General features: G+C 51.0%; 1 protein-coding gene across 3 annotated transcripts; it reads right to left on the reverse strand.

Annotated features, from left to right (window-relative positions):
- Positions 1–12,137, reverse strand: ADPGK (ADP dependent glucokinase). Of its 3 annotated transcripts, none has more exons than XM_048481739.1 (8): positions 11,798–12,137; positions 10,013–10,348; positions 8,070–8,295; positions 7,729–7,791; positions 7,494–7,614; positions 4,690–4,886; positions 2,925–3,023; positions 1–1,911 (listed from the first exon to the last, which is right to left on the reverse strand). In XM_048481739.1, exons 2-8 carry the CDS (start codon positions 10,228–10,230, stop codon positions 1,360–1,362), a joined length of 1,476 nt encoding a protein of 491 aa, XP_048337696.1. In that variant the 5' UTR covers positions 10,231–10,348; positions 11,798–12,137; the 3' UTR covers positions 1–1,359. The 3 variants fall into 3 exon arrangements, with proteins under 3 accessions (XP_048337696.1, XP_048337697.1, XP_048337695.1); XM_048481740.1 differs by having other exon boundaries at positions 1–1,908; positions 10,013–10,539; XM_048481738.1 differs by having other exon boundaries at positions 10,013–10,539.
- Between the last annotated feature and the right edge of the window lie 751 nt (positions 12,138–12,888).

A 12,888-nucleotide genomic window follows, 5' to 3' on the forward strand; every position in this document is an offset into this window, starting at 1 on the left:
GTTGGGTTTCATTTATGCCATTAAAGGTTTTTTGAAGCTGAATGATTGAGTTTAAATTTCACCCTCCCTTTCTAGGACTCAGGGCAGAGCTTAGAAAGCTAAGCGCATGAGGTAGGACGGGGTTGAGCGAAAGACAACTTCCCTGCGAGGCCCAACAGCGAGCATCTTGACTGAATGGGGATCTGTCGCTGGGAACCCATTGCTCAAGCTATCGGGGGGCACATCTCAGGCCCTGCAGAGTTCTGTGTACATCTGCACCTTTGCAACAAGAAAGAAAGAGGAGTGGAATGGAAGAGACAGAATACACACACACAAGTACACAACGATCTGTACACAACGGCCAGAGGCAATTTCCTGAGCTCTGGAGAAATGCTTGCCTGCAGGCCATGTGATCCCTGTAATCGAATGCCAGGAGAGGAAAGTCCGGAATGGAAGCGCACGTCTTTTATCTCATTTTCCCCTTGGCCGGAAAAGCTGACATTCATCGGGAACAAACGAGGAGTCCTGGCCGTGTTTTTGGAGTGCGTTGAGGTTCTTTGGCACTTGCCCCAGGTTAGGTGCCCCTGCCGTTAGCCCCACCTTCTACAAGCTGCTGAGTAAAAGGATCAGATAGCTCTGCCTTCGTTCGTGTCGGTCTTGACAGCCTCCAGTTACTGCCTTGCAGCAATGCAGCAGCTTCCCAGCAAACAGGTATGTCCGCCAGTAGTGATGAAACAAAGCAACAGCAGAATACCGCCAGCCGGGGTAGTACAGTCAATCAAGTCACTCAGTCAAAGCTTAATTTTCTTAGCTTGCTTTGTGGGTGTCACCACTGACCTTCCTTGCAGGGAATGGCACTTCCTGTCTCCCTGAAACTTTCAAAGTGCCTTCCCTCTTGTCCACGGCTGACAGGATGTATCCGAGGACCGTCCGTGTGGTGGAATGCTGGCCAAAAGGGTGCAGGGGACGAAGTGATTGTACCGCCACAGGAACGAGGAGGCCGGCGCTGGCCATTTTAGGAACGTCGCAACACAAAGCAGGAACGCAACCGCCTTCTGCCTTCCCTGAAACAAGACAGCTGTGACGTGCTGACGCGTTGACAGACTCCCTGGGATAACTAGGCGTCACACACGCACGTCGTCTCAGTGTGGTGCGCAGCTCTTAAGCGAACGACTGGCTTAAAGCAGTAGCTGCTTTGGTTTTAAGTGGCCATTCTGGGGTGAGGGTGGGGGGGAGGTGGTCCTGTGACATGAGCGCCTTCCTGTTAAGCACCCCCGTGATCCCACCGGGCCACTAGGCTGGGCCCGACTTAATCTTTGGTTCTTCCACAGAGCGCCCGAACGGCGCCGTTCAAGACTGTCACAGGGAGATCCGTGCAGGCTACTGAGAAGGGAGTTCCGAATAAAGGAGGCCTTCGGCAGAAATGGCATCACCGAGGCCAACAGTCCGCAGGGGGTCTTTGCACACCAGCACCGGAGTGTAGTGGAACGAGATGCCGTCTTTGTGCCACTCTGACACCGGTTCGCTAGGATTGAAGGAGACGGTGAAAGACTCCCCCGTTTGGGAAGTGGCAAACTCCCGGGGGGCTTTCAGGAAGACCCTGCTCGCGTCAATCGTTTCCGTGCCACAAGCTTGCGTGCTGGCCGCCCGGGCCCCCGCGGCGACAGCCGCAACCTGGTTGGCCCAGTAGCCGTCCACGGTAGCCAGGATGTGGTAGGCCAACGTGTGGAAGTGGATCCGAGTGAGATCGGATGCTCTCTTCGGAGTCCTCCCGTGCTCCTTCAGGATCCAGAAGAGGATGTCGCCGACGGCTCCCACGTCCGGGGTTCCGTTCCAGGATGCCAGCGAGGCGTGAGGTCCAGCGGCGGCCTGCGAGAGGAAGAGCAGCTCCTGCTCGTTCAAGCCGATGGAGTCCACAAGAGGGAAGACCTGCTAACAGACGGAGAGAGTGATAGGTTGGCTCTCTGAGGAAGGCCTCCTTTCAGAAGGTCAAGATATGGACTGCAGTCATGGGAGAAGATTTTGGATTTATATCTCCCCCTTTCTCTCCTGTAAGGAGACTCAAGGTGGCTTACGAGCTCCTTTCCTTTCCCCCCCCCCCCAACAGACACCCTGTGAGGTGGGTGGGGCTGAGAGAGCTCCGAAGAACCATGACTAGCCCAAGGTCACCCAGCTGGCGTGTGTTGGAGTGCACAAGCTAATCTGGTTCACCAGATAAGCCTCCACAGCTCAAGTGGCAGAGCGGGGAATCAGCCCCAGTTCTCCAGATTAAAGTGCACTTGCTCTTAACCACGCTGGCTCCTTGAACATAATCTGATGAATACCGAAGCTAACAGTAGATTCCCTGTAAATTCCTAATCATTGTGCCTCAGCAGGACAGATGTGTATCTAAAGTCTCCAGGGGTAGAACTCCAATCGCATCATTAAGAGAATCTAAGCATTCTGCTCCCCCAACTGGGAACCTCAAAGATATAATACCAGATACTGGCTTCAGTATTACTGGATCCCTCAAATGTATATAGAAGAATAAGAGTTTGGATTTATATCCCCCTCCTCTTTCTCTCCTGTAAGGAGATTCAAGGTGGCTGACAAGCTCCTTTCCCTTCCTCTCCCCACAACAGGCACCTTGTGAGGCAGGTGGGGCTGAGAGAGGTCTGAGAGAACTGCGACTAGCCCAAGGTCACCCAGCAGGAATGTAGGAGTGCGGAAACACATCTGGTTCACCGGATAAGCCTCTGCCGCTGAGGTGGAGGAGTGGGGAATCAAACCCGGTTCTCCAGCTTAGAATCCACCTGCTCTTAACCCTGTGTCTCCCTACCCTTGTGCTGTTCAGCGCAGCCAGGAAGAAAAAGGGCAAGTCAGCTCTCCCTTGGGGGAGCATGCAAGGAAGAGGTTCCATTCCCGGGAAGTCCGGGCCATGGAGCACACTTTGCCGTTTTGATTACCTGATGGATTATCTCGCTCATAAGGTCCGGGTCTGTCATGCTGGCCAGCTCCAAGTGCACGGGGACGTCTGTCGGAATGTCAGAGATGGCGGCCGCCACCTGCGGAAAGCGCAAGAAGACCTTAACGGGAGCGGCGCAGGTAAAGAACGTACCACCGCATTCTCTGCTGCATCGGAGACGGGGTTGGAAGTATTCCGCATGCCCTGGCTAGCAAGCACAACCTACTAGAATAGTGATGGCTGACCTTTTTGGGACCGAGTGCCCAAATTGCAACCCAAACCCCACTTATTTATCGCAAAGTGCCAACCCGGCAATTTAACCTGAATGCTGAGGTTTAAGTTTAGAAAAAAACCGGTTGGCTCCCTCTTCCTCTGCCACACCCGCTCGAGCAGGGGCCAGCCTGCTCTAGCCTCCAGCAAGTCCTGTGCGCACCGCTCTGTGCCTCTCTAGCATCTCTGCCTGCTCTGCGCCCCCCCCCCCCCCGGCAGCAGCCACCCGGAGCACAGGCACCAAGCCCGCCAGCCGAGTCCTTCCTCACCGCAATGCACGCATGTCGTGATCAGTAGCCCAGGCCGGCCTAGATGTGTGTGTGGGTGTGTGTGATTTTCCACATGACGAACTCTGTGTGTGCATGCCCACAGAGAGGGCTCCAAGTGCCACCTCTGGCACCCGTGCCATAGGTTCGCCATCACTGTACTAGAACAGCAGTCCCAACATGGTGCCATCAGCATTTTTCCTGGTGCCCATGCAGGTAGGTGGGACTTTTTCCTACCCTGTCATGCCCAGTAAAAAACTCTTCCTTATTTATCCATCTGCCAATCACTGGGCAGCGGAGGCAGCCTGCTGCCGCCCAGCTGATGGCAGCACCCACCACGCTCTCTCACCATCCCCAAAGTGCTCTGAGGATCGACGGGGTTAAGAACATAAGAACTAGCCTGCTGGATCAGACCAGAGTCCATCTAGTCCAGCATTCTGCTACTCGCAGTGGCCCACCAGGTGCCTTTGGGAGCTCACCTGCAGGATGTGAAAGCAATGGCCTTCTGCTGCTGCTGCTCCTGAGCACCTGGTCTGCTAAGGCATTTGCAATCTCAGATCAAGGAGGATCAAGATTGGTAGCCATAGATCGACTTCTCCTCCCCAAATCTGTCCAAGCCCCTTTTAAAGCTATCCAGGTTAGTGGCCATCACCACCTCCTGTGGCAGCATCTTTCAAACACCAATCACACGTCGCGTGAAGAAGTGTTTCCTTTTATTAGTCCTAATTCTTCCCCCCAGCATTTTCAATGGATGCCCCCTGGTTCTAGTATTGTGAGAAAGAGAGAAAAATTTCTCTCTGTCGACATTTTCTACCCCATGCACAATTTTATAGACTTCAATCATATCCCCCCTCAGCCGTCTCCTCTCCAAACTAAAGAGTCCCAAACGCTGCAGCTTCTCCTCATAGGGAAGGTGCTCCAGTCCCTCAATCATCCTCGTTGCCCTTCTCTGCACTTTTTCTATCTCTTCGATATCCTTTTGGAGATGTGGCGACCAGAACCGAACACAGTGCTCCAAGTGCGGTCGCACCACGGCTTTATATAAGGGGACCCCTCAGCCAAAGAGCAATTGTCGAGGAACCCTGGTGGAAAGGCATACTTTTGGATCGGGGAAAAAGCCCACTTGCAATGTATAGGCGGAGTTGCTGACTCCCCCTTCCAGCTCCCCAAAATATATCCCTCCCCCCCCAACCGAGCTACTGTTCAGAAAAAAAAAGTTCCGGCTCTTACCTCCAGGAGCCTTTTCTCGCGTTCTTCCTTGCTCTGGCCCTCCATCATGTGAAGGCCAGAAAGCACCACCAGGTCTGGCCGAAACTCCTCCAGGCTGGACACAAAGATCTCCAGCATGTTCATGGCCCCATTCGACAAGTCGTGGGAGAAGATGAAGCGGTTGGCGTTCGGGGCTCTCAGCTGCCCCCACTCTTCACCTGAGGAGACGCCCCACGGGCCATTAAAACAGAACGGCCTGGACTCAAACAGGATCGTTACAAAGAGGCTTCGCTGTCAACGTGCAGCCTTTTGACCGTCTTGTGGTCTTAAGAGCAACAAGAGTAGGCCCGGGCGCTCTTCCGGGCTCCGTTTTTCTTTCAACGCCAGCTGAAAGCGCTTCGCTTTTGTTTGCCGAAAGGAAAAACACAGCTGGCCGCAGCTGGCGTCTCAAATAAAATCTAGCAGCCTGTCTTCTAAAGGAGAAGCGATGGGACAGCGAGTTTCCCTGAGTTCCAGTGGGGTAGATGGGCTAGTCCAAGGGTCAGCAACCTTTAACACCCAAAGAGCCAATTGGACCCATCAAAAAGTATTTGCGGCTCCAAGTGTTTTCTTTTCCGTGGAAAACACTTGGAGCCGCAAATACTTTTTGACATTTAAAATGAGCCTTGAGGCTCCATCCTCCCCCCCCCCCCTGCAGTTAGGGGGGACCCGCGGCTCTCCAGAGGGAGAGGAGGAGGAGGAAAGGCGAGGATGAGTCCCGGAGCCGCCTGCGAGGGCAGAAGGGAAGGAAGGAAGGCTCCCCTCGTCGTCCCCCGATCCCTCACCTTTTCGGCCGCTAACCAGCCACGCGGAGCCACAGTACAAGGACGAAAGAGCCGCATGCGGCTCTGGAGCCACGGGTTGCAGACCGTCGCTGCAAACACACAAAGAGCCTTGCTGCGCTTAAAAAGACTAGTAGATTTATCGTGGCGTCAGCTTTCACGGGCTAGAGGCCGCCATCAGCAACATGCCGCGAAACTGATGAAGTGGACTCCGGCTCACAAAAGTTTCCGCCGCCATAAATCTGTTGGTCTTTAAGCTGCCGCAAGGCTCCTTTGAGTTGTTCCAACAAAGGCCGGTTTCACAGCGCGTTTCAGTAGGGCCTTTCGAGCAACGTAAATGTTCCAAAGCCTCTCTCAGGAGGGCGTGGGTTCGCTGCCAGAAGTCGTTGCGACGGCGGCTCCGGGCTTTGGCCTCGAACAGCCGCAGCTAAACAACTCGGCTAAACAGTCTCCAAGATCAGCTCCCCAATTGATAAACATTACAGACGTCAACAATAACAGAAAAAGGAATGTCACTGACCCTTCAGTTTTGTGCAAGTTCTCACTGCTGAATGCTTAATAATGCCAGAGATGCCTTTCTGTTTGGTCAGCGTGGCGTAGCGGTTAAGAGCAGGGGGGATTCTAAGCTGGAGAACCGGGTTTGATTCCCCACTCCTCCACCCAAGCAGCAGAGGCATGATGCTGGCAGGGGATTATGGGAACTGTAGTCCATAACATCTGGAGGGCCGTGAGTTTGACACCTATGGTTTAGATTATATGAGAGCCAGCGTGGTGTACTGATTAAGAGCAGGTGGATTCTAATCAGGAGAACCGGGTTTGATTCCCCGCTCCCCCACCCAAGCGGCAGAGGCTTATCTGGTGAACCAGATGTGTTTCCGCACTCCTACATTCGTGCTGGGTGCCCTTGAGCTGGTCACAGTTCTCTAAGAACTCTCTCAGCCCCACCTCCCTCACAAGGTGTCTGTTGTGGGGAGAGGAAGGGAAAGGAGCTTGTCGGCCACCTTGGGTCTCCTTACGGGAGAGAAAGGTGGGGTATAAATCCAAACTCTTCTAAACAGACAAGCAACACATAATCTTAAACAGAGGTACACCTTTCTACGTCCATTGAATTTAAGTATGCTTAGAAGGGTGTGACTCTGTTTTGGATTGCACTGGAAATGAACTGTGTTCACATACAGTGGTGTTCTCAACTGACAGCATACGTACAGTTCCCCGAGTCTTCTTCCGAAAAAAAGGGGAGCAGAACCCTCATCTTTTCCCCATTGCTGCTTCCACTCACAACAAAAAGAATCTCAATCGCTTAAAAGGTTAAAAGGACCAGCAGTGGCGTAGGAGGTTAAGAGCTCGTGTATCTAATCTGGAGGAACCGGGTTTGATTCCCCGCTCTGCCACCTGAGCTGTGGAGGCTTATCTGGGGAATTCAGATTAGCCTGTACACTCCCGCACACGCCAGCTGGGTGACCTTGGGCTAGTCACAGCTTCTCGGAGCTCTCTCAGCCCCACCTACCTCACAGGGTGTTTGTTGTGAGGGGGGAAGGGCAAGGAGATTGTAAGCCCCTTTGAGTCTCCTGCAGGAGAGAAAGGGGGGATATAAATCCAAATTCTTCTTCTTCTTCTTCTAAAAGCACGCTTGCTGTTCCCGCTTATCCTATTCTGCACATATTGTCTGCTTCAAGGCCTCAAACGCTTCTTATTATGATGATCATATTACAGAAACTGAGCTGGGAATTAAACGATATATTCACACGGTCCTGTTTACGAACTGGTTGAAAACTGTACACTCCACAGAATACATCACCTTTAGGACCATGATGTAAAAGAGGCCAGGATTCTTCTTTCTGTATTACAAATAGGGAGCTGCTGCCAAGTGCTACCGGACACCCAGACTTCCCATAACGGGGCTCTCAAGTCTGTTCTTGCAATAACTGATCGCTGACATGCCACCAAAGAAATGCTGGAACAAACACAGAAACAGGTCCTTTGTGCCTTCCAACAAAAGCGTACCTGCTCGATACTCCAGAATAAGATGAAATTCATCCAACTCTTGCATGGATTCCGGAGGGACAACGATGTTTTCATCCAGCAGCTCGTGAAGTTTAGGTCCAATCGGGCCACACAACAGAACCTACAGAACCCACAAGGGAGGCAAATTAGTTTTCCTCTTTAAAGCCCTTATAATGCGCCGATAAAAGGATGAATCACAGGGGCCAGTACTTGGCAAACCAGTGAAGATTCTTACCTTCAGGTCTGGATTCATTGCAATTTTCTGACCAATCAGAGCAGCGTTTCCTCCCATGTACAGCTGTAAAACAGTTCAAGCACATTTTTAGGGTGGTGTACCGCTTTGAATGCCAGACTAGAGCAGGGGGTAGCCTTTTTCGAATCCTCACTCAGCCACAATCACTGAATGGCTTTCGGCCAGTCCCTGCCTCTCTCAAAACATACTTCGCGAGGTTGTTGCACGGATAAAACGGCAGCGAACCGCAAAGACAACCCTGTCAAAAAGTTGTTTCGGGGCCGCCGACGCAGTCAGATTACTCGTTACAGAAACATGAACGTGTCTTGAACCGGATAACATACCTGTGCTTCAGGATACTCTAAAGCAGTCCGTGCGACGTGGTGGAAAGACTGCGCATCGCTGAAAAACCGCTCCGCGGCAGCGCCCTTCCCCATGAAGTGGGCAAAGGCTTCTTTCAAATCTGTCGTGGAATGTAAGACCGAGTGGTCTCGTCCCTCTCCGGAATCGAGACCGAGGGCTTGCAACAACCTCACACCCGAAAGGACAACATCGACGCAGGCGTTAACCCTGGGAAGGGAGAACGGAAGCGAGGAAAAATTGACCAAACTGTGAGGTATGCTTCCGCGAGGCAAGAATTCAGTACATCTTTTATGATCACTGGCATGGAAAATGGCAAGGGACTGAGTTGTGACTACATACTGCGCTGATCTATCAGAGGTTGAATGTTGCATGCTGTATGTATTTTGAAGACTTATAGAGCTTTTCCACACCTGTATACGTTCAGGGCATTCAAATGGTAGAGCTAACCCTCTTGACTCCACCCAATTCATTATCCTCCTCTGCCATGATTGTATCAGCTCCAGCAGAAGAAAGGCAAGTTGGAGCAAGTGAAAGCTGCCCAACTCTTGAGCATCATGAAATACAAGAAAGACTGGGCCATCCTAGTTACGTGAACAACACACACCTTCTGACCTAGAATCATCTCCCCCCAAGCAATTCTGGGAACAGTTCTCTTCACCCTACTATTTTTATTTATTTTATTAATAATGGTGTTTGGAATATGTTGCCACAGGAGGTAGTGATGGCCACTCACCAGGATAGCTTTAAAAAGGGCTTGGACAGATTTATGGAGGAGAAGTCGATCTATGGCTACCAATCTTGATCCTCCTTGATCTGAGATTGCAAATGCCTTAGCAGACCAGGTGCTCGGGAGCAGCAGCAGCAGCAGCAGAAGGCTACTGCTTTCACCTCCTGCATGTGAGCTCCCAAAGGTACCTGGTGGGCCACTGCGAGAAACAGAGTGCTGGACTAGATGGACTCTGGTCTGATCCAGCAGGCTCTTTCTTATGTTCTTATAAGGGGCTTGGACAGATTCATGGAGGAGAAGTCGATCTATGGCTACCAATCTTGATCCTCCTTGATCTGAGATGGCAAATGCCTGAGCAGACTAGGTGCTCAGGAGCAGCAGCAGCAGAAGGCCATTGCTTTTACATCCTGCATGTGAGCTCCCAAAGGCATCTGGTGGGCAACTTTGAGTAGCAGAGTGCTGGACTAGATGGACTCTGGTCTGATCCAGCAGGCTCTTTCTTATGTTCTTATAAGGGGCTTGGACAGATGTATGGAGAAGTCGATCTATGGCTCCCAATCTTGATCCTCCTTGATCTGAGATTGCAAATGCCTTAGCAGACCAGGTGCTCAGGAGCAGCAGCAGCAGAAGGCCATTGCTTTCACATCCTGCATGTGAGCTCCCAAAGGCTACTGGTGGACCACTGTGAGTAGCAGACTGCTGGACTAGATGGACTCTGGTCTGATCCAGCAGGCTAGTTCTTTTGTTCTTATTTTTGTTTTGCATCTTTAAATGGAATTTAAAATTTGTTCAGAATACACATTTTGTCATCGTTTTGTCAAAGAACCTGGGCCCCACGATAGAAACAGAAAAGCCCTCGGTTTCCAAGAAGACATGTCTTATCTACCTTCACAGGCTTTCTGATATGACTACCAGCACACCAAGAAGTCGCAGATAGGTAATTTGGGGTAGGCAGTGATGGCATGTCCCACTTAACAGGTGCCTGTGGACTGAGCGAGTGTGAATTCCTAGCAACTATTATGAAAACCCTGAGTCCCAATAAGAATACTTCTGTGTCCCACCAAAGGTAGGCCGGTCGAGAACCACTGTTCTAGAGCACAGTGTTGGTTGACAAGCCACCAGTCCGCAGCAAGTCCATATTAGCCAACAGCCCATCTCCACTGCAATTGCAAAATTCAAGTCCCCACGTTCACTCACCCAACAGCAACTTTGCTCCATTGCTTAGTCGGCTGAACGATAAGCGAGTCCCAGGCAGTGGCGATGCTGCTCTCGGGGGATGTGAGATCCCCCCGCAGTTGGTACATGAAGGAGGCTGAGAAGTACTCCACCACCGAGTCCGGCAGATCGGGATCCAGCAGGAAGACGTAGCCCGTTGCCAGGGCCACCAAAGCCACGCACACGGACTTGTGCCACATGGCTGCTGCTCTGAAGCCAAAGCAAAGGCTGCAAGATGTGTGTTATCTGTATGGTCCAAAGGGTCTCTTCTCATTGGTGAAAGGTGGGGATTGAGGAAGAAGTAGATCCAGACAGATTCTGTGTAAGGAAAGAAGGGAGGCCCTAGTCTTTCAGACTGGGTTTTAGAGTCCAAAGATAATCAGGGACCCTCCAAAGCTATTTTTCACACAATCTCCATGGGGGACCCCATAAGAGGATCTTCTAAACATCACTGTGAAACTGTAAATTATCTCCCTACTTCCACCGGCGCCAAAAATCTCCAGAGATCGCTGGAAGCAAAGGGAAAAGAAATTAAATTGAGAATCAAGGTAAATTCTAAATCGAGAATCAAGGTAAAAAGAAATCTAATCAAGGTAAAAGAAATCTAAATAAAGAATCAAGGTGAATTCTAAATCGAGAATCAAGGTAAAAGACATCTAATCCAGGTAAAAGGTAAAAAGAAATCTAATCAAGGTAAAAAATCAAATCCAGAATCAAGGTGAATTCTAAATCGAGAATCAAGGTAAAAGAAATCTAATCAAGGTAAAAGGTAAAAAGAAATCTAATCAAGGTAAAAGAAATCAAATCCAGAATCAAGGTGAATTCTAAATCGAGAATCAAGGTACAAGAAATCTAATCCAGGTAAAGGGTAAAAAGATATCTAATCAAGGTAAAAGAAATCTAAATGAAGAATCAAGGTAAAAAAAAAATCTAAATCAAGAATCCTGGTAAAAGAAATTTCAATTCTTTCCAAGCAGAATGTGGTCAATTTCCTGGGTCAATTTCTTCCTCTTTGCAAGGGCGTGTTTTAATCCTTTATTATTATTATTGTAGATTTCACAGCTGCCCGATCTTTAGCTGGCTGTTGGCCTTCATTACAATTCGAGCCTCACCCAGAGGCCTAGGAAGTTTTATTATTATTATTATTATTATTATTATTATTATTATTATTATTATTATTATTATTATTATTATTATTTCACAGGCTTTCTGATATGACTACCAGCCCACCAAGAAGTCGCAGATAGGTAAAACAGTGATTAAAAGGGGATTATTATTATTAAACACTTATTAAAAAGGGGATTAAAGCAAAAGGTCACTGAAGACCCCCTCCCCAAATTATTTTCCTGGGACCCTCCAAAGATGACTAAGGAGCCCCCCACAATTGTCAATCTAGGGATTTTCAGGAATTCCCAGACCCCCTTTACTTTAATTTAACCCCCCCCCCCCCCAATTCTTGGTGGGAAGTTCAAAGACCACCCGGAAGGTTCCAAGGAGCTTCTCGGGGGGGGGGTCGCAGCGCCCCCTCCCCAGGAGTGAGTCCGTCCAGCCCCGCCCCCCGAGGAGGAGGAAAGGTCCGCCTGTCCGTAGGGAGGCTTGTTGAGGGGATGGAGGATTTGAGGAGGGGGGGGGGGGGCAGAGGAAATTTGACGCGCCTTTACTTGAGAGTAAGCGCCATTGGCCGCAGCGAGGCTTGATTCCGAGTAGGGAGAGGGGAGGGAGCCGAGAGAGAGAGGGGGAAAGGACCCCTTCCCCCTTGAAATTTACCTCAGCCGCCGGAAAGGCCCGGACGGCAGTTTCGTCCTCTCCCGCCCTCTCCGTGGAGGCTCAAGGCGGGCGCGGATCCCTCCCTCCGAGCCCAGGCGGAGCGCCTCTCCTCCCGCCACCGTCCCGACTCAATCCCGGCTAACGTGGGACAAAAAGGCCGTCCCTGAGAGAACAGGGAAAGAGGCCACCCCTTTGCGCTGTTTCCGTAACGCAGGCTGCATGGCCGAGCGTTTCGCTTCACGGTAGCGTATGCGCGTTGCGGAATAGCGCCGGCATCTACGGAAACGGCGTAGCCTACGTTAGCGTAGCTGGCGGCTGCCTACGGCGGCGGCCGCATGACCCGGCGCGCGGCGGCCTTTCCAGAATCAGGATGTGCGCAGAGAGGGAAGCCGCCAACTCGACGGGAATGTACCAAGTGCGAGGGAGGGGCGGCGGGGAGGGAGACGGGGAAAGAAAGGGACCCCCCTGAAAAGGATGTGCCATTAGAATGTGCCGGGGAATAAAGCAGGGAAGGGGCTTGGAATAAACCATATGAAGGGGGAAAGGAGGGGAGGAATGTCCCAACGAAGAAACGCAGTCCAGGGCGACGGACTGCAGCCTACCTCAATCTGATATTATTGCATTGCGAAAGATGGAGGGGGATCTGCCCTCCCCAAACCTTTGCCCTCCCCAACCTCCACATCTCCAGGAATTTCCTAACTCTAAACTGGTAGCAATTCTTGCATACTTTCTTGGGAATAACACCCCCCCCCTCCAGCATTTGCCCCTACATTTTTGCCTTTCCCCCCCTAGCTATTTGACCCTCTGCTTGCACCACCTGCACAAGGCAGTGCACAAAGATTGATTCCTAGGGTCACCATGTATATCGAGAGACTTGGCGGCTATTAAACCACACAGAGGCCTGTTACGTGCATGGTCTCCTCCACTTTGAGCATACATTTCCTTCAAGCTTGATTTTTGGTTACAAGGATTTCCCTTGTTGGCAGTCACTCTTCCCACAGATCAGAGAATCCCGGTGGTTTTGGAACCCCTTGAAGTGCAACTTTTTTTCTCTCCCTTTGCAGGGAAAGCAAAGGAAATCACTATGCATT

The sequence above is a fragment of the Sphaerodactylus townsendi genome, linkage group LG17 (assembly GCF_021028975.2).
Source record: "Sphaerodactylus townsendi isolate TG3544 linkage group LG17, MPM_Stown_v2.3, whole genome shotgun sequence".
In the NCBI taxonomy this organism is placed as follows: Eukaryota; Metazoa; Chordata; class Lepidosauria; order Squamata; family Sphaerodactylidae; genus Sphaerodactylus; species Sphaerodactylus townsendi.